The 27299-nt window shown below is 44.2% G+C and overlaps 1 protein-coding gene across 2 annotated transcripts in view; it reads left to right on the top strand.

Moving 5' to 3' along the window:
• Positions 1-24995: 24995 nt before the first annotated feature.
• LOC101874123 (high affinity cAMP-specific and IBMX-insensitive 3',5'-cyclic phosphodiesterase 8A) overlaps positions 24996-27299 on the top strand; it is a 116281-nt gene continuing 113977 nt past the window's right edge. For both annotated transcript variants that reach the window (XM_031048685.2, XM_031048684.2), the window contains exon 1: positions 24996-25558. In XM_031048685.2, the coding sequence (XP_030904545.2) occupies positions 25298-25558 (261 nt within the window). In that variant the 5' untranslated portion in view covers positions 24996-25297. The remainder of the gene's footprint in view (positions 25559-27299) is intronic.

Here is a 27299-nt window from a genome sequence, read left to right as displayed (position 1 = left end):
TTCACTGTTTGGTATTGTGGATGTGTTATGTCACTTTATTAAGAGTGATGCAGTCTGACTCCGTTCCTGTTGTGAAAAAATGTTATGTGCTGGGTGCTGGGTTTGGCTGCCTGCAAGTGCTGGTACCCAGCATGCTGCCTCTGACACAAGTTTTTCTTAAGGCACCAAGGCCCAAGATCCCTGTTTGAGGCCCAATTCGGCCTAAAGTCAAATGTTTCCACCCAGGGAAGGTGTGCAACAGGGCTGTGCTGGGGACCGGTGAAGTCACAGCAGAGAGAAACCTCCTTCTCTTGCAGGCTGTGGCAGGAGGGGTCTCTGCCTCTCCTCAACTTGCTTCTGGCCCTTGGATGTGATGGCACATGGTACCTCCAAAGTCAGGCTGGGGGGAGGTCATATCAAGCAGATTGCCTGCTTCCGTGTCCCACAGTGGTGACAAGAGATAGAAGTAATTTTTATTAAACCAATTCTTCTTCAAACAGCACCCCCCTGACTGCAATTAGTCTTCTCAGCTGTTACCTCTGTTCATAAATTCCTGTCTGCCAGATTTTAGATAGCCAAAGATAGATAGATCAGCCAGCAATTGTTCACGATCCTGCATAAACTGAATCCATCAGTTCCATCCACAGGGTTACTGTGTATCTGGCTGGCTTTGGTTTTGGCTCTTCCTGTAAGTAATTTGACTCCTCAGCACCCAGCCCAGGGTTAAAATTCAGCTCAAGACAAGCACAAAACACCTCACGTTCTGGTAACTTGTTTGCTGTCTAACTCGGCAATAGTATGATCCTCACATTCAAATAAACTGGTCACCCAGCAGGAACTGGACTTGTGCCTTGTTGAATGATGAATGTTGCTTTAGTTGCTTAAAAGCAAAAAAAATACAAGAAATGCCGAGTTCTTGTTGACCCAACAACTGAAAGTAACATCACAACATTCCTGAAATCAACAGATGGCAGTTCACAAAATCTGAACAGCTGCCAAAAGCTTATAAAGCAGGATGTGGTACTATGGCCAAACCAAGACCTCGAATCTTCCTTGCCTGAACCGTGGGGATGAGCTGGGAGCTCTGTCTGGTGACGTTGGCTCACATCTCAGAAGAGCTGCTTGTGTATGAACCTACCTGCTCTGCAGTCAGAAAATTTAATTACTGCTTCCACAGTAGCCCTCACAGAGTACCCTCTGCATGAAATATGCATTCATATGTTATACATCCCATATTTTTTTCTGTTTCCACATATGGAGTTAAGGTTAATGTTCCATACACTTTGGACAAATAGTAGTTGCCATGGGTACCATAGCCCTGAATTTCCCATCTCCTGAGTGATTAAACTCCCCACCTTAATTTTACTTCATTGGTTTATTTCTGTAACTCCTTATTTCCTTGGTTTTCTCTGCTTGAGAGAGCAAAGCAGGACATTTCATAGGCTACTTGTATCTTCTCAGGCTTTTGCATTTTTCACCCCAGTTCCAGGGAAAATTGAGGGTAGTTTTTCACAAGGTATGTATCAAGCAGCAGGAAACACCCTGTAGTGACACCCTGCACACCAGAGGCTATGTGAGCCTTGGAGACTGCAGCAGGTACATTCCTTGTTAAAGCCTCTGCTACTGAAAACCCCACAGCCTCACTAGGCAGCCTGCTCCAGTACTTTTATAGCTTTAGCATTAGTGTTTCTTCTTACCATGCTGCCTCCATGCCCTGAGAGCCCTCCTTCTCCTGTCCTGTCTGCAGGAGTATGGAGAACAAGTTTATTTATTAACCTTTGCAGAAGCATAATGCTGATACCAGCTAGAGCAAGTGGTCAGCCTGCCCGCTGGGATTCACATGGGGAATCTCAGCAGGAATCTGATGGGCTTGCAGAGTTTTTATTTCAGATCCTACAATAACAGAAGGGCTACGTTTGTCTGATGGGACTTGGGGGCCTTTGCAGCATGGCTAACTGCTCTTCCAGAGCCTTACAAACTGTCCAGGTGTTTTAGGTTTATTCCATAATCCTAGCCCTCCAGAAAATGGCATAAAATAATATTGAAATGGGAACCGCAAGCTATAAAAACATAGCCCTAGTTGGTAAGTAAAATGAATAAGTAGCTGTTAAATGCAAAATGAAAAGGCATAAAAGGACAGTGGGAGCTTTTGCTGTTTAATCTGAAGTGTTCTATAAATAAAGCCAGGTTGCTACATATTGACAAAATTGGTCACCCCTAATTTAAGGCAGTGGAAAAAGTGTCCCATAGACCTGACTAATGTGGATAGAAATAGAGAGCAGCTTGGAAAAGAGATGATATAATGCCGGCATTGTGACTGCAGACCCTGCAAGCTGGACGTCAATACCGTCAGCTCAATAGAGCTTTACCTCCAGCAGCCCTGTGTAGTGATTGAGGTCGATTAACTGGCACTGCTTCCTTTGAAGTCATGATAATTAAAGCTAGAGTGTCATCTGCATTGTAATTAACATGCTCCTCTGCACCTAATTCATTTTGACAGTATAGATTAATGGTGGTAAATGACCAACAAGGATTTATCACAAGATGATTTTTCATTCTACAGGCCGCCTCAGACAATTACAGGAAGTGATTGTTAAGTTTAGGCTATTGTCCTGGTGTAATTGTGCATGTTCATTCTTAGTTTTGTTTTGCAGTAAAACACATCCAAGGGCTTCATAAAGACTCAGTTATGGTCCCTAAGAGGCTGAGCCACACATAAATAGGGCAGAGAGATGCATGGGCTGGTGATACTGAAAAATCAGAGTAGTATCCCAGTGCTTGTAGTCACTGCTGATATCAGTACGTGCTGGGACTGATGAGTATTTGTGCAAGTCAGATGCTTTTGCAAATGTAATTCTGTTGGGAGGTTGGGCAGTGGGGTCAGCTATGCAGTGAGGTGCCTATCTGGAACTGGTCAGCGGTTTTGGTAACAGTACTGTTCCTCCATTTCAGTGCATAGGAAGCTATGGTGTCTTGGGGAGAAAGAACCTTTTTCTCTGAAGCATGCTACAGGGCCATGGTAAATCAGCAGTCCTGTCTGCCAAGAGCTGCTGTGCATTTAAGCAATAGCTTCAAGACTGATCAGTATTTTGAGTGACTAAATCACACCATGTAAAGGAGATGCCACCTCAAAATGAAGGTACTGAGTTCCCTGTGAGATTGGAGCCTCAGCTGGTTTCACTAGCCCAGCTTGCAGAATCTTGACTTTCAAGCAAAACCGGTCATGACTAGGGGACAACACCATGTCATAATAAGCAGAAAGTCATGAAAAATGATGCAAATTAAGTGAAATTTTCCAAAGCATACACAGTGCTCAATCTCTGGTTACTTCTTGCAAAAAGTAGTTTCATCATTGCCCTTTCTTACAACAGCTTCCTTGTGTACACAAGGACTTAACTTGGCTTATTTAAACTGTATCATGTATTGCTGCAAGAATACCTGATTAACAAGATGATCAAAGTGTGCTGTTCCACGTATCAGCCAAAAGGAATTAATATGCAGGAACCTGTTCCAAAAAAGTGAGATTATAATGGAGATTTGGCTTGCTTTGTCCTGGAGTGTGGCTGTGTGAGCAAACAAGTACTAATAGGGTGAGCTGAGTTCCACTGCTTTCTCTCCCTAAGGCTGTAATTTTTCTCACTCCTTGCGTATTGCCCCATTTATACCCATCCCAACCACCCTCCAAGGTGTGGTGAGCCTCTGTGTTTGCAGCAGAGGGCTGACATCTGTATTTTAAAAGAGAGGAGTATTGCAGAGATGCACAGCAGTGGTATTTTACCAGCAGCAGGTACCTATGTGTGATGGGGGTTTGACATTTTCCCCTGATGCATGCACAAGTCCTGTCCTGAGAATCATACTGCAGATCAACTCCCCTAACTTGTAGCAAGTACTTATCACAGGCCTAACTGCTTATTCCTTGAATAAGTAGCACATACAGAGAATTTGAGTTGACCATGTAGTCAAGTGAAAGCAGTTCTCCAGTGCCTCTTCTGAGGGCAGGCAGCCAGACCCTGGCTTGCTTTCCTTTGTAGACAAGATGGGCCAGAAGGAAACTAGTGATCATTGCCTCAGAGTTGAATGGGCTAATTCCTACGTGACTACAATAAAGACCTTTGGCACAATGCACAGCAAAACAGCTTCTCTCTAGAGGCACAATAACATGCATCAGTGCCAGGAATGGCTTGTTTTGAGTACTGAAGGCGACTTTGCAGGCTTTGTTGCTACCTCTGCCCACTGGCTTTTCTTTTTCATTCCTGACAGTAGCAAAGCAAAGGTGAGGAGTGGGATGACAGAGTAAAGAGAAGGAAAAAAACAATGACCAACACCCTCCCCCCTCCAAAACCCCAAACCAAACCCAAACAAAAAAAAAAGGAATTTGGAATTTTGAATTTTACTTTTTTTTTTGATTGTCAGGGTAGGCATTTATTACTTAATAAGAGTAATAAAAACCTTAATAATTTTTCCTCAGAAAAAAATTTGCTGTATGGAAGCATTTTGGCCAGCTTTATCAGAGACTGAAATACTAAGAGGAGCAAACCAAAGGTTTAGCTGGTAACTCTGAGACTCTTAGTATTAAAACAGGTAAATTAACCCCTGGGTCCTCCCTACCTTGGCAAGAGCTGTTTTATAGTGGACCAGCTCTACTGTGCATTGCAGGGTCACCCCCCCCCCAGGGCCCCAGGCACAATCAGGGACATAGATAGGCATGTGGCATGGAGAGGATGCCTGGCTGGCACCAAGCCTGCAGATGCTCAGACACTGCTACTTTCTGCCCCAGGATGTCCAAACAGACTTGAGTCAGTCTCTAGTGTAGGTGATCTGCCAGTGTCATGGATTCCCACACCAGCCCAAGCACAGGGCTGAACTGCAAGGGTTTTTCAGTGTTCATAGGAAAATACTGCTCTGCTTTGCCTCTACAGCCCTGGGGACACTGGCTTGATCCTGGGTGGCTGCTGGTTGTGCAACAGTGCTCCCTGCGCTACTTCTCTCTGCTCTCTAACCAAATTGTTTCTCTTCAATCAGTAACCACAGGGGATGGGTAAATAGACCCAGGGACACAAGAAAGGTGGGGAAAGAATGAAAGAGCAGAAATGCTGCTTCCTGCCTCCCTCCTCTCCCAGAACAAAATCTATTGGGAAACAGCTGTAATTGAACTGTCCCTCCTTCCCCAGCCTCAGAGAGATGGTGATGAGGTGGCTTTGGAGGGGAGTGCATGTGGATGAAAGAGGAAGTCTCTGAGGCACCATGGCCATGGAAACACACAAAGTTGGTGTTAGTGTTTGTTATTGCTGGCTGCAGAGATGCCTGCTCTGCACCTTCAGCACTGAAGGAGCTGGGGTACATCTGAAAGGGTTTATCATCTTTGCAGTTTTTCCCTGTGAATAAGAAAATAGGGGTTGGGAGCAGAGCTGGATGAATAGTGAGTGTTTTGGTTTGCTCTATGAACCCTCCCCCTCAAATATCAAAAATAAACATAGGTCCAATGAAGCCAAGAGCAGAGGTTTCCTTGGAGATAACTGAGGGGGTTTCAGAGGAAAATTCTTAAATTTTGCATGATGTTTTTATTCAGACCAAGCAGAATGCCTGGTGCTGCTTTAGAAGCTGTTTATTTTTGTCCCCTTTCATTTTGGAACAGAAAAAAATCAAACCCAACCCATTTCATTTAGAAAATACCAAAGCAAAACATTTCACAGAATCATAGAATAGTTGAGGTTGGAAGGGACCTCTGGAGATCTGGTCAGAGCATGTTTGAATATGCTATACATTTCTGGTTTGAATTTTTGTCCATGTTCACGATAATTTCTCAGATTTGGGTTGGATTTACACACAGGTCTGGACACCCACAAACTGTATTTTGAGGTCAACTTTATACTTACTAATTTTCTATTTTCTTAGGCTTCTGTTTGGGATATCTGTGTGCTCTCTGCCAGGCTGGCAATGTACACTGTCTTTGGACTCCATATACAAAGTGTTTCCCAGATGTCGTGAATTTCACATAACTCCTCTTTTCTTCTTCCGTATAGCTTTATATAGCCAAAAGTGTCTGACTTAATATTTGCTTACTACAGCACACTTCTAACTTGTGACTTCAAGTGATGTGGACACTCACGGAAGCAAAACATCAGTACTTATGAAAAGTAGTAATATACTGTCTGCTTGGCTTCCTAACTCCATCCATAGAATCATAGAATCACTTAGGTTGAAAAAGACCTTTAAGATCATCAAGTTCAACCATAAACCCAAGACTGCCAAGTCCACTGCTAAACCATGTCCCTAACATCCCAAAATGCTGATCCATGTTTGCCAATGATTTACTAATGGGGCAAGGTAGTATCTGTCATTTATCCACTAACTTTTCTATCCAGGTTAAAAGAAAAACAAAACAGAGGGATTGGGCCTGACAGCACATGAAGAGCAGCTGGTGACCCAGCAAAAAGAATCACCAGGATGCCTCAGACTTGGATGTACCCAGACTTTTATACAAAGTCTAAAAAAGTTTGCATTGGGAAAGTCATTTGTATGTGCCCATGACAGTGTTACCCATGTGCACTGTGGGGTTTGACACCTCAATTCCTACTGGTTGGGGGTGACTGTGCTGTCTGAGCTGCCATTTAGAGAGAGATTTTTAATGGTAATTGGTGTGATCTGGACATGGGCCGGAGAAATAGAATTGGGTTTTGTCACATCTGTAGTAATGAGTTGCTGTGGGCAGGCCTGAGAACTCTTTTCTTTGTCTTCAGGCTAAGTGCACTAATGTAAAGCTCATGTAAAAGAAACCCCTCTGCTTGCCTCTGTTGCAGCATGGAACTTGTCTGCTCTTTGGGAAATGGAAGGACAATAATGGCTCTGTAAGAAAATGCAACTCAGCCCTTCCATTTTTTTTCTTTCTTCTATCAACTATTCTAGTTTCCTTTTCTGCCTTTTCTTATTGCAAATCATAAACCCAGGCTAAAATGTAGGGCTATTCTCTCATGTTTTCAGCTGGAGCAATCTTCCAACATTGACATGAGCTCACAAAGTGTTAGTCTGACTCTAAATAAGCTTTTCCACAGTTGGCTGAAGATTCTGGCTTAGTTCTAGAGTAAACTTTTTCAGAAACCTTTCTGGAGTGGATTCTGGATAACCTGGCACCATGTAAAGGATTAAAAAGTCGAGCATAACTTGCCCTTCCAAAATACTCAAGGCTTTTACATTTCTCAGCCCAGAAATTATCTTTCTTTTCATCAAACGTCAGCTGCTTCCAATTGCTTCATTCTATTTTAGTCACCTCTTCACTTTTTTTCCTTCCCATGCATGACTAAATGTTTCCTTTATATCAACTTGAAACAATTGTTTTTCCATTCATCCATTCTGTTGTGCTGGTTTCTTTTGCCTTTGGAATGCTACATGAATGTCATACATTGAAGGAGCAATATCATCTGTGCAGTTCTGAATGCAGGAGTACTTGGGACCAGTTCTGCAGCTTAATATGTGAAAAACACTAAGATAGCTGCCAGTTTCTGCATGTTTTAACTGGTTTACTTTCTGCAGCTCCGAGTAGAAATGCTGAGGCCATGGCAGCCCCACATGACAGCGTGATGCCCATGTTCATGGTCTCATGGTAAGCATGCTAGCTCCTGGTGGGACTAATTCTATCTGAGTTCAAGCACTAGGCTCAAGCAAACTGGTCATTTTGTGAGTCATGCAGACCAAGCCTAGGAGCCTGGCCTTGCTGCTCCACCTGTGCTACTTGTGAGTTGTTCCTGAGCTGTTTCAGTGCAGCACTCAGCTGCTGGTTTAAGTGTGCTGGCTTGATCTAAGCGCTGGAACGGGCTTTTTGCTGTGCCCTCCTGCCTGGGTGAATGTGACATAAGAAATAGGTTATGTTACTTTATGTGTAGGTGACTGAACCTCTTGTTAAAAGTTCAGTGAGGTGCAGGTGCCAGCTTTTCTTATGTGTCCATGCAAGTCCTGGATTGAGCTTTGGTGGCCAAAGAAGTGTTGTTGCTTCTCAGTCCTGCCAGCTTGATAGTACATAAATGAAATCTTGGATTTGCATTGATTTGTATAGCTGATGAGCACACATGTTGCTCTTCGGTAACTTTGTTTTATTGCCCTCAAATTAGAATGAAATTTCTCCAGCCTTTGATCTCTCATGTAATACACACGCACCCTCCAGATTTCTGATGGAAAATGGATGTGTATGCTATACATGCATTTTCCTTTCAGTTGACAAACACAGGAGTTGAAATTACTCAGAAAAATTGCATCCCAGCTCTAGCTGTATAGTCACTGTTGATCTAAGCTGCGCTGCATGCTGCAAGGGAAGAAGTCAGGTTCAGGCCTGCCAGAAGGCCCCAAGCACTAAAACTCTCTGTCCAGAGTAGGATATGTAAAGCTACATTTCCTCAGGATTGCTGCCAAATGACTAATCTTGGACACTTTCAGGCATTCCAGCATGTCTGGTTAGTGGTTACTCTGGCCATCCTATCATGTTTTTGGGAACCAAATGTCTTGCATGCTAAAGCAAGGTGCATATTATACAAGGGGGTGCCTATAATGGATTTAGGTAGAGTTAGCCAACACACAGTGGCTTTACATCAAAGATACCCATGTGAAGAGGGAGCTCTGTGTATATATATACTCAGAGACACAAGGGAATCAGACCCGTTCTACATAGTTTACTTAAGAATCACAGGCGGGGGGGGATAGGAAGGAGGTATTTTTAAACACCAAGTGAATTAATTAGTTCATTAACTTCTGTTTTCATTTCCATGCAAGTGATAACTACCTGTTATGCCCAGAGGTGAGCTAGTGAGACAGTGCTCTGCAGTAAGCTGCTGGTCAGACAAGCATCACACTACTTACAGTAAGAAAGAGCTTGTTTTCTGCTGAGTGATCTCAAGGTCATAGACTGTTCTGTTCCATAACCTTGTTTGTTCCAATTAACTAATGGACTCCCTAAACCTGGACTAACAGGTGGTTCCTTCATTGCATGGCTCACAGAGCTGTCTCGGGGCATACTCCAATGGGCATTCAAGCATCATCTCATAGAATTCTCCTTTTTCTTCAAGGTACAACATATATTTCAAAAAAATACAGTATGTCCAGGCACTGAATATCTGTGGTACATAGCTCAAATGCTTTCCTTTAACCAATACATCTGCTGGAGGCTACTCCTGGTTCTTGTAAATGCTCTTTGGGGTTTCACTGTACTTTTTAATTCAATGACAAATTATATTAGTTTCCAAAGGTTAATCTCAAGTGCTGTGCAGAAGAGATGCCCTGTTCAGATAGTATGATTTCCTTTTAATAGTCTTTTTGGATCTAGCTTTGTTTTTATACTATGGGATAATGGGCCAGAGGTGGCATCATGCAGGCTGTGTTGATGAGAGTTGAATTGTGCCACAAAATTTTCCTTTTGATCCAGTGTTTTCTTCTAAGCTCTCCTGACTCCTTTCTGCCTTTATATGGAATCCCTTTGCCTTCTATTTATCATCTGTTTGGCATCAGTGCTTGATGGACTGGATCAGGTCACAGTACCTATGTGTCTGACTGAGACAGTCATCTGAGAGGATGAGCTGACCTCCACTGCAGTTTGTTATGTGAGGAGGGAGCCATGCACTGGTGAAATCAGATTCTCAACCCCAGCTAGCACACAGCATTGTCTTGTCTTTGTAGGTAACACTGAATGTTCTTATAAATGTGCTAAATTCTGTGGTTACATGACTCTGTTGTCTTTATTGAGAATTACAGTCAGTAACCTGTTGTACCAGTGCAAGAAGCAGTTGTCGTGTTCTAACATGCTCCCCTGAAATACCAGGTGTTTACACAGAGGAGACTTAAAAGCTCTTTGTCAAGGTCCATCCACCCTGGCTAGCTAAGCCCAATTTGAAACTCATACAACTCAGTACTCAAGAAACACACTTCAAAGGAGGACTAAATAGCTGCTTTAAGTGGAAAGAATTAGGGGGCCTTGGTGGCTGAGGTTGTCATCCACCCATCAGCTCCCTGACTGGCTGGCTGGGATGTGTAAAGGTTGGGGATTGTTCCTCTGAATGCCATGTCCAGGGCTATGCAGTGAGCCATCCCAGGATGTTGGGTAGCTGTGCTTAGCCCTCCCAGCTCCACTGTGCACCAGAAGGAGAGGGAGGGCTCCAGCTGCATTCGGCCTGTCTGGCCACAGGAGGCCCTTGAAGTACATAACAAAACAAGTGCCCACAACCCCTAGCAATTTTCTCCAAAGCAGATCAGCAGGCAGCAGGCATATGTTCTGTGGCTTGCAGTGGGCATTTGTTGGTGTCCCAAGATGCCTCGTTTTGATGACTATATCCCAAAGACATGTCTCTGGTGTTTTTCTGTGCCCACAAACAACATCTGAAAGGCATCATATAAATGACCAAATCATCTCTGGTGGCTTCAGTGGAGTTGCTTGTGATCCTGGTGCTTGTTGTCTGCATACCAGCACCTGAGCACTCCAGGTGATCTGGCTGAAAAGAGACGTGAGCAGGCTGGAAGACAGCACATCAGCAAACCTCTGTGCCTGCTGCTCATCTTGCTAGAAGTGCTGCTTTTCAAGTCCTTCTTGAATAGGAATCCAACTGTTATGCAGCAAATGCCAGCAGTTCCATGCTTGAACAAGAATTAGTAAGTCTTTTAAACAAGCAGAGTTAAGAAAACAGAGGGAGTTGAGAACTGTTTCCTTTCACAGATGTGGGGAGGTTCTCTCTGGGTTCCTGAGCTTCCTCAAAAGTGTCCTGTTAATCCCCACTGAGTAAATCCACTGCACATGTGCTGCAATGTACCAGCTTCTCCTTCTGTGTGGTTCCCATTCATAACAAAGCTGGGAGACATTGCTTTCTAAGGGCAAACATGCTATACTAAGTGCTGTCTTGATTGACTGTTACTAGCACTTCCATGACAACTTGTCCTTCAGAGATGTGCGCTCTCATGCAGGTATAAAGTTGTTGTGATAAAGCCTTGTAGATGATCATTAGACAGTTCAACACTATGACTGACACCAAGCAATTTGTTGCTGGTGCTGATGAAGATGTGCTAACTCTAGGAGAGGCAGAGTTTTACTGCAGAATTGTAGGTTATGTTAGAAGTGCTTCAAAAATATGGAATTCTACTTGGCTAGATCAGCTGTCCTAAATATATGATTTCCCAGAAACCACTGAAATTTCAAAAGGTGGATGCTGTGGCAAAGGGTGTCAGATTACAGCCTTACTTCCAGGCAATGACAAATACTTCCTAGGTGACTTAGGGCAAGTCACTCGATTTATGTTTACTTATCTGTAAGAAATTAGAATTATAAATCAACTCATATTTATAGTGTGTTCCAGTATGTCTGTGATAGAGCCATACAACCTCAGATAAATGAAAGTTTGCTTTTATTTGCTGCTCAAGAGATGAAAGAAGTTCTAAAAGAAATCCAAGGTTTCTGTAATCTCTTCTGAAGTTCTTTTTTTCACTGAAGCAGTTGACAAAGCTTGGATGTAGTGTATTCTAATGTACATAATCTAGCTGAACACTTTAAATTCTTTTAGTGATATGGCTCTTGTCTGTTTTTGTTTTACATTTTTTTTCCACTGCTGCATTCCATAATTGTTCCTTTTAGACACAGTCACCTAAGGTCAGGCCGTACCTTGCTAAGGAGATGAACTGCAAACAAGGTTAACTAAATCACATGTCTCCAGCCCATTCCTGTTATTAATCCTTCCAGGTTCTGGACCTAGTGCTTGGCAGAACAACAAAAGTAAGCTTTTTATCAGAAGTTCACATTCTCATAAGGTGGAGGATGAGCTGGGCAATTCCTGTCTTTTTTTAAGAAGGTTGTAAAATGAAAGCTACCTCTGATTTATTTTGATAATGCAGAGGCACAACTGTATTTAAAGACCCGTGTATGTGCACTGTGAGTTTAGTCTGATAAAATTCTGTTTCTCTTCCCCAAATGTCTTTTGGAGTGCTTTCATTAGTAAATATGCTGTCATTGTAACAAATGTGATGCTGGCTTTAAACTGATGAGAAAATGGCCCAAGTATGTGCAGTTTACACTGAAACAGGAAGCTGGTCTGGGTATTTAGGTTTTGTCTGAAATCTACAGAGAATTCTTATTCGCACTTCAATCTATGTCTAGCAATGTCCATGCTTAATTTACTTACTTTTCCTGCTGCAATTTTCAGTCTTCATCTCTGCTTCAGTTGTCTGTTAAGTTCATTGCATGGGAGCAAATTCAGAAAATCTGATTGAGAAAGGAAAGGAGAGCAAGTTGAACACCCTTTGTCCCCAGAGCCTCTGGGAGCCCAGGTGCTGTCAGCACAACACTGTGCGAATATAAGGATCTAACACAAAATGCTATGGTGGGGTAAATGTGGGATCAATCTGCCCTAATTAAAGCAGCTCAAATTGCAGCATGAGATAGAAAAGCATAATTGTAATTCTTAATGTGTTGATGTTATCAATAGGTCACTGTATTAAAATAGTAAAAAATGTCATGTGGCAAAATGGTGAGAAAAATTTTTTAAAAATAAGATAAAAGTAGAAATCCTAAAAAGGGAGAAAATCAGCAGCCCTCATCGCTGTTTAGTCCATATATATATATATATATAGGTCAGTATTTAGGTACATGTGGGAAAGTGCTTATAAATTATTTTTAATAACTAGCCTAATTCTTCTGGGGCAGAGGTGGGGAGTTACTTAGTTCAAGTATGCTTTGGTGTTTTTGGGCTTCCCTGAGTCCCTGTGACAGCCTGCGAACTATTTTGCTTGGTACCTGAATGATACAGATCCACAGCCCAATCAGGTCTTTCTGTAATCAGCTGTTGAATATGAATTAGTGGCATCCACAAACAGTCTAATATAAAGCAGAAATTAACAGTGTTTGACATAGAGGAAGGGGAATTCAAAGGATGCTTCTGCTATGGGCTGGAGGTCATAATGATGTCCATTCACCCAAAGAAAAAACATCTAAAGGCAGCCTGGTTGCTTAGAAATAGACAAACTACATTATCATCTGCAATGACATTGAAGTATAATTTCCAAGACTGTATACATAGCAGATTGTCCTCAACAGTCCTGGGACATTTGGCATGCCCATCTCTTCCTCTAATGGGCAAAATTTTAGGACTAACAGGAAGCTTTTAAAAATGTGGCTAATGCTCTATTGAGTGCTGCAGCATTGTACTAATGTACAAGACACTAAAACTAAAAACAGTGAACAAAAGTGAAGGTGGCTACTCTAATGGAGTTTTCTGTATTAATGAAAATGCAAAACTATTGATAAACAGCCAAATAAAGAAGAGCAAATCTGATTTTAAATTCTCTCAGTTTGCCTAAGTGTCATGTCATGACCACAAAGGAGACCTTTACAAGTGATTCTGGATACTAATCTCACTGTGTTGGAGATACAAAATCAGCAGGTATGAAAATATCTGGGTTTTGGAAAACAGTCTTGTGCTGAAAAATTGTCTCCTCCTGTTTGACCAGCACTGAAAGCCTGTGGCTGCGGCTTGATCAAGAAGCTATCAAGGGCTGCAGTGCAGAGATGCTGTGCCACTATCATGAGGAGTTGTGAGCATCTCCTGGTGTAGCTGCCCACCCTCCAGGATGCTCTGACAGCCCTGGTCATTGGACAGGGTCCTTTGTATCCAAGAGAGTCACCTTTTGGTAATACTTAATTTCTCTAGTCCACACTTTAAGGAGCAGCCAACATAGGTAAGCAGCAAAGGAATAAAGAACAATATATTTTACATGCACATGCAATCCAGGGATCTGCTCCCTCTTACTCAAATCTGTGTGTCAGTGATTTCTGTTTGAGTGTCTAATGTTGCAGGTAATTTGTGTGGTCATGAATATCTCTATTACTATAGGTTAGTACCTTTTTTGCATTCTTAAATGTTCAACATTAAAACGTTCACTCAGTTGAGGGATGGAATTAGCTGTGTTGTTTTTCTCTTTGTTTTTCTTTTTGATTACTTGCTGCCTAGTCAGTGAAATACCAGCAGCTGGACACACAGTTTCAGCTGTGAGACTCCCCCAGCTTTGGGTTTCTTTAGGTAAATTAGTTGCAGGGGTTAAAGTCCTGTTAGGTCTCTCCACCTCTGTCGGGTGTTTGGTAGAGAGCTGAATGGTGCCTTACTTAGTCAGGTATGACTTCAGGGTTAATCCACTGCTGTTCTGGGGAAAAACCTGCAACAGGAGGAAAGTGTTTCCTGATGTCCCTCTCCCAGAACTTCCTAGAAATCCCCCTATAAAGGGAAGAGCGAGCCTGGGCAGAGGCCCTAGCAAGATTTGCCCAGCTGTTCATGGTGTATGGGTTAGTCAGGGCACCGAGTGAAAAGTGAGCAAGTAAGATGGAACTCTGGGTGCAGCAAATGGGGAGCAACACCCCATGCTAACCATAAACGAGTCTCTGGATAATGAGCCACAGCCGAGTACCACAGAGCTGCAATTACTGCCTGCCTCTGTGCAGCATAAGTCTGTGTGCATGCTTAGCCTGCTGCGTGGTAAGCTGACTTTAGACTGGTCTCTCTTGTAGCATTTTTCTTGAATACCTGTATTTCTCCCCAGTGGAAAACTGATTTTGCTGGGATTTGCCGTTACTGCTGAAAACAAGCATGACTGTGTTTGGAAAAAGCTTTTGTAGTGAGATGGTTTCAAGTGTTTTAGTGTCTTGTGTAGGAGACATCACTTGTTTTTTTCTTCTGTCTCAAAAGGCCACATAACTTTTCCTATGTAAATCTGTGAAATAAACAGTTACTGGCCTAGTTGCCTTTGAAAAGGATAATCACTTTAGGTCAGATTTTGAAGTTCTCAGCTCTCAGAGCTTAAAAAAAATAAAAAAGGTTATTTTTGTACTCGAGACTGTCAAAAAGTTCACATTCTGAAGATGTAAATTTCAGTTGCTTATGCTGGCTGAGCAATAGTGAAGTGGTCTGCATGGGGGGTCTGAAGAGATGCCATGTGCATGGGATGACTCTGACCTCCTGAAATTACTCTGCCTAATGAATTTCCAAGGGTGCAAGGAGATGGGCAACTCTTCAGTTGTTTTGCCAGATAGGTATACTTGTTTTGGTACTGAACTTAGGCGTGATTGTTCTGACTTTGTTATTTTAATTCCTTATAAAGCTAATGTGTGCACTGGCTTCCTCTCAAACTCTCAGAAACCAGAGGTATAAACCAGATTAGGGCTGTGGGGAAATCTGTGTTTAGCACTTGGGACATGTGAGAGATAACAGAAGGAGCGGCACTGCTCCTTGGTTACCTGCAGCTACCAAGTGTGAGGCCTTTCTGCAATGGGATAGGGAGTAAAGAACTGTGCCCTAGAGGTATATGAGGGAGACAAAGAGATGGCATTGCAGCTTATTTCAAGTGAGAGGAGGTTAAAAACCCTTTGGACTGAGCATGAAGAACTCACTCAGGCACAGTAAGTGCAGACCCAGGAGGTCTTGCTAAGGCAAATATAAACCATGAGATCAGCCTCCCCCAGTTTATCAGATCTTCCCCCACCCCATCTGTTTGGAAGTCTCTCATAAGTTTAAAGGATGTGTTTTAAAACTATTCTTCAGCTCCATTCCGAAGCCATTTTGATGACATTTTTTCTCAGTGCTCACTGCTGTGACTGTGTTGCAGAGCCTGTCAACCCCTGCAGCACCCAGCTGTGCCAGCTGTAACCATAATTCACACAAACTGCCAAGTGTTGTTCTGCTTAATATGACAGATCCTTCTGTGATAGCTGCACTGCAGCCAGCCCTGGTGAGTGTGTTGGGAAAGATGGTGCCCATGTGGGTAAGATTTATGTTTGTTAGGGCTGTGGTGAGTGAGCCTGCAAGTGCTGCCTTCCCCTTTTCAAAAACTCAGATGATTTATCTCCCCAACACATCCCGAGTCCCCCCCTTTCTCTCTTTTTTAATAGCTATCCCCTGAAAACTTACAGGATTGATTTCTCCAGCTGCCCTCAGTGTGGTTTCTCCTTATCTCTCCCCAAAGTTGTCATCTCCTCTTGCAGTTTGTGTGGTGTTGCTCTTCCTGCTGCTCATCTGGATGTGCAGACAGCTGTAAAATGGAGTTTACAAGACCCATGATCTATGAGTGCTGTGCTATGGCACCGCAGAGGTCGGATTCTTGTACATTCCTCCTTACAGCTGTCTGCACGCAGAGCTGCATGGAGGCAAGTGGCAAGGAACACAACTTCCCTGATGGGAGCTTACAGAAACACGAATACGGTTGGAAAAATAGTGTGAATTATGAATGAAACATTACTCACAGAGCTTTATTGTAATGTAGGAACTGGATGTGAAGCATTCCTGGGAAAGGGGTACATTTGGAGAGAGTGCTAAATTGCACAACAGTCTCTGGGCTATCTGATGTAGGATATGCTTCTCTTGGGTAACTAAGGGTTTGGCTTCTTAACATATGTAAGGATAGTGCCTTCCTCCACAGAAAGACCTAATATCAGTGAAGGGTACACAGTCAGATATGACTGAGTTATTTAAAGGTATTGGTTTGGCCCCAAGAAGGGAAATGTACTTGAGAATACAGCCAAGAGTTGTTAAGTATTCAGATGAGGTCCAGTTTCCTATCTTACATTCAGACATGTTTGTAGGATGAGATTTTCAGATGTTTAAGCGATCTAAAAACATAAATCTTGCAGCCAGTATAAGGGGTTGTTTCCTATTATGAATCCATAATAAATTACTGCTCAGTACAACCATGGATGATGGATCTGTCCCTTAGATAATAAATTCAGCCCCTGTGAAAGCTATCTGTCTTGCAGGTGTACAGCCTGTCTTAAGGGGTAATTTTAAGGAGCTTTTCAGCTCCTGCTGCTGCCATACTGTAGGGATGAATTTCTAGTTTTGCATTTTGTTGTTCTCTTTGCCACTCTTACTCTGTCACTCTCTGGAAAGGGTTAAGGATGCTGGCCCAGGAAGGAAGGCTGCTGGCCACTAAAGCTACTGGTTAACTAAGAACAGGCTGCTGGGCAGGAGACAGTGGGGACCTGGGAGATGGAAAATGGGGAGAGGGCAGGGGAGAGACTCAGGGAGAGAAAGTCTGTGGTTTTGAAAGCCTCTTTTGGCTGAGTCTTCCCTCATTAGCCTGAACTCATGTTTTAACTGCTGGCATAGGCTGACAAAGACTAAGAGCTCATCCTTCTAGCTTTGATGACCAAAGGAAACTGATCTACTAATGGAAGAGCAAAATTGCTTGTTTATTTTACTGTTTTTTTGTTGCTTTTTCTTAGGGGATCCAGGCAGGCCACAGTGTGATACAGGGTCTTATGGCATCAGGAATCAATTCAGGAGTCTGAAGGATCTGAGGCAGGGGTCACTCTTGGACTGAGCCAGAGGCTAACTGGCTAAGACTGGGGATCCAATACCCCTGGGAAGCAGAGAGACAGCAGGCTGTAGGGTGTAGCAATTTGGTATAGCACCCCACCTAAGAGGGATTGGTTTTCTATCAGAAGGACCAGTTCTTATCCTTGGCTTAGTAAATCACAAACTGAAAAGGCAGCATACTGAATTAATGTAAGTTAGTTAAAATACTTAGTAAGAGAGAAGTGAAAATTCTCTAGGAGGGGAACAGCTAATTCTCTATGGTCACAGCTGGCTGCGTGGCACTGTGTATCCAGATAGATAATCCTACTTGTGAAGTACAGGATAATTATAGTGGAGTGGGTGGGGACGACAGTGCTTTGTTCCTCCCTTCCCCACAAAATTTTGGCGAACTTGAGGCAAGGCCAGGCAGTGGGAGCTGTTTGAGGCTGTTTTGGCAGCAGCAGCTCACAGAGCACTCCTCCTTCCCACTGAGCTCTGGGGTTGGCACTGCTTGACAAGCTGGGTGTTACAGTGCAGCCTCCAGCATCCCGTGGGTGCTGTGTTCCCCAGCAGTGTAGGGCTCTCAGACTCAGGGATTGGAAAGACAAGGCTTTGGTGGTCTCCTCTAGGTGGGTAAGGTCTTGGATACTTGGGTACTTAAAGGAGGAAAAGGCAGGAAGAAGCAGGAGAGACTAAGAAATATGAGAAAAGGAGAAAATCTTGAGGGTAGGATGGGGTTAGGAAAGACTTCTACATTGTGGGACAGCAAAGAGGATAATTGAGGTGGAAGGAAGATACAGTGAGAAGGGGGTTACATTTTTCTCCCAGAAATAGTGTGCCTGTCCTTCGGACCACTAAGCAGTACTGAGTGTGACGTGTAAACTACAGCTATGAAAGCCATTTTGACACCAGTTATGATGGCGAAGCTTGTACATACATGAAGTATCTGAGCTTTCAACTTGAATGTGTTTGATACCAGAGTTGAAAAAGTTGCTGACTTACACTGTCTTGAAGGCCCTGATTTCCAATTGTCTTGTGTTCTGCAATTGCAATTACACAACAGCAGCAAGCAAGACATCCTGCCAGGCCTCCAGAGCAGCACTTCTGACAGTTGCTTTAGGGTTTTTCAGGATATCAGGAAAGTGATGCAGAAAAATAAACCCATTATACTTCTGTACACCCCAGGAGTTGGGAGATGATCTGTTCCAGGACAGATATTACACATTTCATGTAACCTGAAAATGCCCAGTTCCAGTTGCTTATACACAAACAAGCAGATGTACCCTGGTCTGCTTATGGGGTGTAATGCTGATACTAACTTGTGGCTAAGGCAGAATACGGTCCCTATTTTCTCTTCTAGACTATTTTAAAATCATAGAATAGTTGGGTTGGAAAGGATCTTAAGATCACCCAGTTCCAAGCTCCGTGCCATAGGCAGGAACACCTCACACTAAAAACCATGTCACGCAAGGCTCTGTCCAACCTGGCCTTGAACACTGCCAGGGATGGAGCATTCAACTTCCCTAGGCAACCCATTCCAGTGCCTCACCACCCTTAGAGTAAAGATCTTAAGGCTGGAGAAACAAGCTCTGTCACAGCTTGTGTGTGTCAGTAGTTAGCAGTGTAGAGTCCATTCAGTTTGTGCGCTGGCACATTTTCCACAGTTCCTCCTCCCCATTGCCTCCTTTGCTGGCTTATAGACCAGCAGGATTGCCTAACTTTTCAGAAGGCCAAAAGACACATTTGGAACCTACAGCTGACCTGGGGAGAGAAGCAATTAAACCAATGTAATCTGTATCAAGATTGCTGCCTTGTGTTCACAGGGTTGCAGGCACACTTATGCTGCCATTGCTGAACAAACATTTTTTCAAAGCACACTGATACTTGTTGCTCATAGAGGAGTTAGTCCGTCATTTCTTCTGCATAATTCTGGCTCTCAGTGTCTTGGCCAGTGAAATATTATCAGAACTGGATTTTGGCACCAAACATTTTTCCAGGCCTTCATACACATTTTTGTGTAATTGGACAAAAATGAACGGTCCCAGTACTCTTACATGAACTCACTGTGTGCAACAGGAAATGGCCAAAGGCTGGGTGAAATGGATGCATGCTGGTGATACATCAACAGGGAAATGCCTTCGCTTATGAAATTTGGTAGCAGGTAGCAGACACGGGGAGCAGTGAGGAAGATCTGTGAGTCAGTGTGGTTTTCAGTCTTTTGTCAAAAATGCAGGATCCAATGTAATTTTTCTATGGGATAGATGGAGAAGTGGCTGAATATTGTAATTATCAATCCTTTTAAAAATTTAAGCTTACCTGTTTGTTCTCTAAATACTTTGATCTCCCACAGCACACATTGCTCTACAGACCAAGCTGATAACATTCATTCAAGCTCTTTCCTAGCCTTCTTTCATATTCTTAAGTCCTGAATGAAATTCAACCTTATTCTCCATAAATAACCTTTCCATTCCCCAGCTGTCTCCTAGAGCTAGTTCTCTTCTGACCTCTCACTTACTGACTGTATAGTGACCTTGCACTTCCCCCACAGCCCTAATCTGCCAGTGTCTATGCTCCTATTCTGCCTCTGCTATTTTGCATTATTTTTTTTAATAGGGCCCAGCATTTCCTGAGCTGCAGTTTAGCAAATAAGCTTGAACAACCCCCTTTATTCACAGAGCTCACATAGTGTAGTGACAAACGACTACCATTGGCAATGACTTTGATGTCTTCCCCCTTCTCTCTGATCTAGGCTGTGGGTAAATCTATACTTTCGATAGTATTTTTCTATAGCAATAAAAACTAGCACCAGTATTTTCAAATTGAAGAGAAACAAGACAATGCCTGTGCCCTTGTCTGGTTCAAATAGATTTTTTTTTTTCTTTCATTGGATTTTCATCAGTGTAGCAACAACTCCAGTGATTTCTCAATGCCTTTTATTAAACTGCTAAGGGGTTCTTCAGACATTTTGTGCTCACCTCATCCTCCCATTCAAGGCAGTGTGAGTTCTCATCTGAAAAACCTGCAAATTGAGACTTTTTATATTTGTTTGAAGTTACGCTGTAGTTTGAACTAATCAGAAATTATCTGATAATGTGAAATAATCTGTCTAGGGTTAGCTGTAGAAAAACTTTTGAAAAAGAGCAAAGATGTCATGTACATCGTATCTGTGTGCACCCTTTGTTGTTTTGTCATGCTATTATAATATAATGTTGAACAAAGCATTTCTTCCCCTTTCCCCAGTACTTGTCTGTCATTTGGATAAGCTGAAGTATCGGCTGAATGGGAATGTTTGCTTCTAAAGTGGAAGGAAAACATGTTTTAAATACTGATATTTTTTGAAATGACACCATGAAATGTACACTTCATCTTTGTGTAGCTGCAAATCCAACCCATTTGTTTTACAAAGTAGAAAGCTTAACTCTAGGTGTCAGCACTGCAAACTGAATCTGGAGCTCTGAAAATGAAGTTTTGCTGTCTCTGACTCCTCCGGTGCCACCAGAAATCAAGTGCAAAGCAGTTTTGCTGACAGATCCTTAAGGGTGAAGAAGAGGAGAGCCCACACTTGTGGTTAATGGCACAAGTAAGAATTCCAGTATTCTTTTCTCACTCAGCTTCTTTCTAGCTGCACTTAAGTGTGTTCTTATTAATGGGATCTAGTAAATAACATTTAACATAAAGGAAAGAATGAGGACAAGATCTCTCTCCAAACAGTGCCCACTGTTTAAAGCAGGTATGTTAAGACTTTCCCTTCATTTTTAAGTGCTTATCTTAAGTGGGCATCAAAAGTGATGAGAGAGCAAAGGAAGTCAACATCTTTTCTGGTTCTAAGAGGCTATATAGATCATCTAAATTAGTGGGGTGGATGAAGTTTACGTGACTAGTGCTTATACTTGAAACAGTACTGTGGCAGAGACATGGAGGAAGGAAAGGCTTGATTTTCCAGGCTTTAACACTAGCAATTATGAAGAGTAAATAAAAGCATTTTGACAGTGCAAGTACTGTGGTTATCCTGAAAAAACATTTCTCAAAAGCATTGATATTTGGCTTTGCATCTCCTAACCCTGTAAGATGTTCTCATTGGCATTGACTGATGCTCTTATGTGTACAAGTCAAGAGCTGCTTTTGCCATTCTTGCTGTCTATATTATAGAATCATAGAATCAACTAGTTTGAAAAAGACTGTTTAGATCAAGTTCAACCATTACCCCAGGACTGCCAACCCCACCAGTAAATCTTGTCACTAAGGGCAAACTGATTTCCTCTCAAGATTTCCCATCATGGCTGCCCCTCATGGTCTCTACTCACAGCCACCCGTCATCTGCTCCCCGTAGTGGCCCACTCTGTATAGTGGCCACCCCTCACTCCCCATGGCTGCCTCTGTTCTCCCCTCATGATCTACACTCATGACTGCCCCTCAAACTTCATGGCCACCACACTCTCCCCTCATGATCTTCCCTCACAGTCACCCACAACCCTCATGGCTGCCCCTCCTCTCCCCTCATGGTCTTCCCTCATGGCTGCCCCTCAACCCTCATGGCCACCCCTCTGCTCCCCTCACAACCTTCCCTTATGGCCGCCCCTCAACCCTCATAGTTGCCTCTCTTCTTCCCTCACAACCTTCCCTCATGGCTGCCTCTCAAACTCCATGGCCACCCCTTCTCTCCTCTCATGATCTTCCCTCATGGCCGCCCCTCCTCTCCCTTCATGATTTTCCCTCATGGCCACCCCTCAAACTTCATGGCCACCCCACTCTCCCCTCATGATCTTCCCTCACAGCCACCCGCAACCATCATGGCTGCCTCTCCTATCACCTCAAAATCTTCCCTCATGGCCGCCCCTCAACCCTCATGGCCACCCCTCTGCTCCCCTCACAACCTCCCCTCATGGCTGCCTCTCAAACTTCATGGCCACCCCTTCTCTCCTCTCATGATCTTCCCTCATGGCCACCCCTCAAACTTCATGGCCACCTCTCCTCTCCCCTTGTGATCTTCCCTCATGGCCACCCCTCAACCCTAACGGCTGCCCCTCTTCTCCCCTCACAACCTTCCCTCATGGCCGCCCCTCAGCCCTGTTAGTTGCCCCTTTTCTCCTCTCACAATCTTCCCTCATGGCTGCCCCACAACCCTGTTAGTTGCCCCTCTTCTCCCCTCACAATCTTCCCTCATGGCTACCCCTCAAACTTCATGGCTACTCCTCTCCTCTCATGATCTTCCCTCATGGCCACCCCCCAAGCTTCATGGCTGCCTTTCCTCTCCCCTCATGAAATCCCCTCACAACCACCCTCCACGGCCGCCCCTGCTCTCCTGTCATGATTTTCCACGTCCAGGTGGAGTCCAGTAATGAGAGGTGCCCCTCAGGGGTTGGCACTGGGAGCGATGCTGTTTAACGTCTTTGTCGGCGACATAGACAGTGGGATTGAGCATGCCCTCAGTGAGTTTGCCGATGACACCAAGCTGTGTGGTTCACCATATTCATCATTTATCTGCATCTTTTGCTTTTAATTATGATGGCATTTGTCTTGTAGTTAAGCTGCTGTTCGAAGGCTGATCGCTCTGAATGCATGGCAGTGCTCACACCAGATTGGTTTCTTCTGAAACACTGCTTCTGATAGGGGAACACAAAAGCTTTCACAATACAAATTTGGAGTAATTTAAGTAGCTTCCGCATGTGATACATCATTTTTCCCTCCTCAGATGCTGAAGCTTTTTGACAGAAGTTGTGTGTCTGATATTCGGTTTTCTCCATGCTCCTAAATCCAAAGTTTGATTGGGTCCTCCCTAAAATGCTGTTGCCTCTGAGCTGTTCCTCAGCTAGTGAAAACAGAGTACCTCAGAGAAGCACCTGTGTGAGCCATTAGAGAGTAAAGGTTGGCAGAGCGACAAATGACATAGTAAAGAAAGTGAATGACCCATATGGAACACAAACGGGGCTCTTACAAGCCCAAGTCTGTGTGTGGTCTTTGGTAAAGTGTTATATATCTGACACTGAATCTGAGCTAGTACTCCTGAAACATGTACTACCTATAGCAGTAACTTGTGTGGCACTGGGCATGGCATTTTAAAGAGATTTAAATACTGTTTTCTCTCTTACCGTATGTGCAGACATCTCTGCTCACAACTCATCTGTATGATAAGAAAGTATAGCTGTTACCATATTATATAGAAACAGAAAAAGTTTATTACATGTGCCAGAAAGAGTCTGTCTGCAGTTCATTTTCCAAGCCTTAGGGTCTGTATCCCCCCATAGCACCATCTTCCCTTTACAAAGTCTTTGTTTTCAAACGTCCCGAGGTGGCTGGCGTCGTGCAGTGACACGGGCCTTGCAGCCATATGTAAGTGCCCCGGTTACACCTGCCGCAGAGGAACCGCCTCGCTCCGCCATCATGGCCGCGGCGGAGACCAGGACCCGCGATTGGGGAACGGCGAGATAGGGGGGTCCTAGACCCGGGGCGCTCCGGTGACAGCGCTGGCGGCGGTTTGAAGTTCGCCCACCCGAGCGCGGCCTCGCCGCTCCATTGGCCCTCGGCGGGTGATTTGCATTGACGCCAGCGGCGGCCGGAGGTCAGCGCCGTCGGGTGCTTGTATTGGCTCTGCCGCTGTCAAGCGCGCGGGCGGGGGGCCGCCAGGCGGGGCGGGTTCGAGGCGGGGCTGCCGCGAGGCGGTCGCTGGGCGGGGGCTGCCTCGCAGCTGAGGATCATCAATAATAACAAGGTGAGCGGAGAGCGAGGGACGGCGGTTGCGAGGAGAGAGGCGTTTCCCTGCCGCAAGGGATGCACACACCACGGCCCTGGGAACTAGAGCTCTCGCCGCTGCAGCCCTTTCCGCCGGGATGGGACGCTAGGATCGTTTTCCTTCTACTTATCGCTCCTTTTAATTTTTCCTCTTGTTTTTCAATTCTTGGTATTTTTTCTCTTCGTCCTTTCGCACCGTTTCTCTGACCAAAAACCAAAAGCAAAAAAGAAAAAAGAAATCCCCCCCAACATGGAGGCTCTTTGATGCCTCCGGCAGCCGCGCCGGTTCATCCCGCGGCACTGGGAAACCCTCCGGGCTGTGTGCCTCGCTTCTCTGAGAGCCGCCCTCGGCACTCGGCCCGGCCGCTGAGGGGGTCTCCCTGCGGCCTGGCCCGCCCCTGCCCCGCGCCCCGCCGGCGGGATGCCGCTGCAGCCTGACGGGGGGCTCTTCCTTCCGACGACGGGAACCTGAATGTCACCCCCGCGGCGGCCGCCCGCCCGCGACGGAGGCGGCGCGGGATATGCCCAGCGCGGCGTGAGGGGCGCAGCCGGCTCCTCGGCGCGGAGGGGCAATATTCTGTTATTCTTGTTATTCGTTTAAATTACTGGTTTTGGCCCCAAGGCACACCCCGGCACAGCGCCGAGCAGGACCGCGAGGTGTGAGTGCTGCTGGCAGGGAGCGCGGAGGAGGCGGTGGGGAGCGGCCCCCGGCCCTTTGCCGGGTTAACCGGTCACGCCGTACAAGCCCCTGTGGAAAATGCGCCGTGCTCCGGACTAGAAAGGAGGAGATGGTGCAGTGCCCCCGGCCGCTCTGAGCCAAGAAGACTCTGGGGTGCGTGTTTTTGGGGGCTTGGGGGCTTCTTGTTATTTTTGCCCTTCCTTCCCCTTTTTTTTCTTGCCTTTTTTGTTTTTCCCCGGAGAAGAGAAAACCCTAGCAAGATTCCCAGATGGCTTAGAAAAATTAATAATAATCTGTGAAAATATGAAGTAGACCAGTTCTTGATTTCACCCCTTCCCTTCCCTCCAGCTCCCCAGCCCACTGCTGAGATTGAGATAAAAGGACCCGTTTCCTGGAGGACGAGGAGAACAAACACGTTTCTGGTGTGTAAAAGGGACCGATGGCAATGCTTCAGAGTGTAGCGGAGACCCAGGGAAGAGGTTCAACCTTTTAACAAAAAATTAAGCAGGGGGAAAATACCAACGGGAAGGAAAGATACATATATATATATTCATATATATATATATATATATATATACCCAACTTAGAAGTATTCCCCAGGTGGCCACAAAGCATGGGCTGTGTTCCAAGCACCAACCTCTCTGACAGCAGAGTGATCTGTCACAGTAGCAGTGAGTCTGAAGAGTGCAATTCCCCTCACCAGACCAATACAACCATATCTCAACAGCAGCAAGGCAACCCCGTCCCAGGATTATTCATTAAATGCTACAACACATCCACTTATGAGGCGAGGACTAATTCCTCTAAGAAAAGCAAGAGAGAGAGCAGCCAGAGCATGGAGGCAGAGGTCGAGACCAGCAGATCCAGTGTTAAGGTAAAAAGAGTGCTAAACATAAACACTTTCTCTCAGAACAGGAGCTGGCTGTAGTGGTCTAACCCAAGGAGTCTCCCTGCTGAAGTGGTATGTTGTGGGGAAGCTTTTTCAGGCTTGAGCGTTTACTTTCATTTAGAAAACTAACCAGTCTCCTGAAACGACTTTATAGATGTACCCAGTTCTCTTTCTTGATTCCACAAAATGCATTTTCCTAATGTTGGGAAGGAAATAATTGTAGTTGTTCTCGTCAGCTGTTTGAACCAGGGGCACGGGTCTTGCTTCTGAACCCGGAGGCCCCGTGGTGGGACTCTGCCATGCATGGGAGCTGCACTCCTACCGTGTTCTTCGTGTATGTTTGTGCTGGATTGTCCAGTGTTGCTGTTTGTGCTTGTCTCGTTTGGAAGCGGAGGCAAATCACAGTTTGAGGCATCTGCTAGCCGGGCTGATCGGTTTGCATACCTCTGCCATTCAGAAAGTTGAAAGGAGAGCAGCAGCGGTTTTTGCTCTGGGTACTGATTTACATTAACAACTTGTTGACCTTGTCTGTTGCTGCAGATAGTGTTTTTTGGGAGGGTTTTTTGAGTGTGCTAGCGTGTGTAGAGACACAACTCCACGCTGTATGAATGCGCTAGGGACATGCTGAAAAAAATTGTAATTTGTAATTTTTTTTAGCTTTAACTGAGTGGTGTGGAGTGGCTGCTTCTCTGTTTACTTTCTATTGATGGCCTGTTTATGTATAAGCTGTACTTAAGAACCTAACGCTGTAGGTTTTCACTGTCCTATATTTTCTCTGTTTTTTTTTGGGGGGAAACTATCTGTATTTTGTAAAAATAAGCAATTGCAAATATAAAAAATAAAGCAAAATTGTAGTAGCCCAAGGGATATTGTATAATATAGCTGATCTGCTTTGGGTTATTGTGGTAAGAACTGAAGTACACATGCCATAAATAAAAGATACAGGCTTGAGATGCAGGCAAGAGCTAGCCAAATGTCAAGCGTTTTGTGGACTCACAGGAACTAATGATCTGTAGTTTTCTTAGGATTTTTACATGCTCATTAAGATGGCTTTTGGAGTATTGACCCGGAATAATTTTCTTAAGCTATGTGGTTTATTTTCTTCTGTTGTTATGTCAATTTAGTAATTTCAGTTCATAGGACTTTAAAAAAAGTCTAGAAAATGAAAAGACACTTTGTTGGTAGTGAGTTGGAGGAGGAATTAAAATACCTAAGGCAGAACATGAAGGTGAATGGTGTTTATTAAACTAAATTTGTGTGTTAATAACACTGTATGGGAAACTGAACTTTATGGCTCTGTTCACACATGATAGACATGCTTATGGCATTTTTAATATGATAACCACATTAAAGATGCTTAATTTGTCATCAGAATCCTGACAATAGTTTTGCTAGTTGAATTTTTAATACTAAATATAACTGCACATTACAGAATTTAAACTGAAAGTATTCTTAGAATTTATATTCTGTGAAATTTTTCTTCTGTGTGCTTGCTTATGGGTTAAAAAAACCCTCCAAAACCTGTTTCCAGAGGCACTCATGGGAAGTGGTCTTAATTTTGTTAAATTTTGCTGCTTGATTTCAAGAACTCTGTAAAAATTGTTGTTCCTAAATTTGGATAATTCAGCCAGATGCTATAGGGTGATGCTGGTTTTTATGCAGGCTGTACTCTCATTGGCAGTCATTCTGATTTTTATCAGTCTGTCTTATTTTCTGCCCTTGTCAT

The sequence above is a fragment of the Melopsittacus undulatus genome, chromosome 9 (assembly GCF_012275295.1).
Source record: "Melopsittacus undulatus isolate bMelUnd1 chromosome 9, bMelUnd1.mat.Z, whole genome shotgun sequence".
Classification (NCBI taxonomy): Eukaryota; Metazoa; Chordata; class Aves; order Psittaciformes; family Psittaculidae; genus Melopsittacus; species Melopsittacus undulatus.
This window is presented reverse-complemented; position numbering and strand designations above follow the sequence as displayed.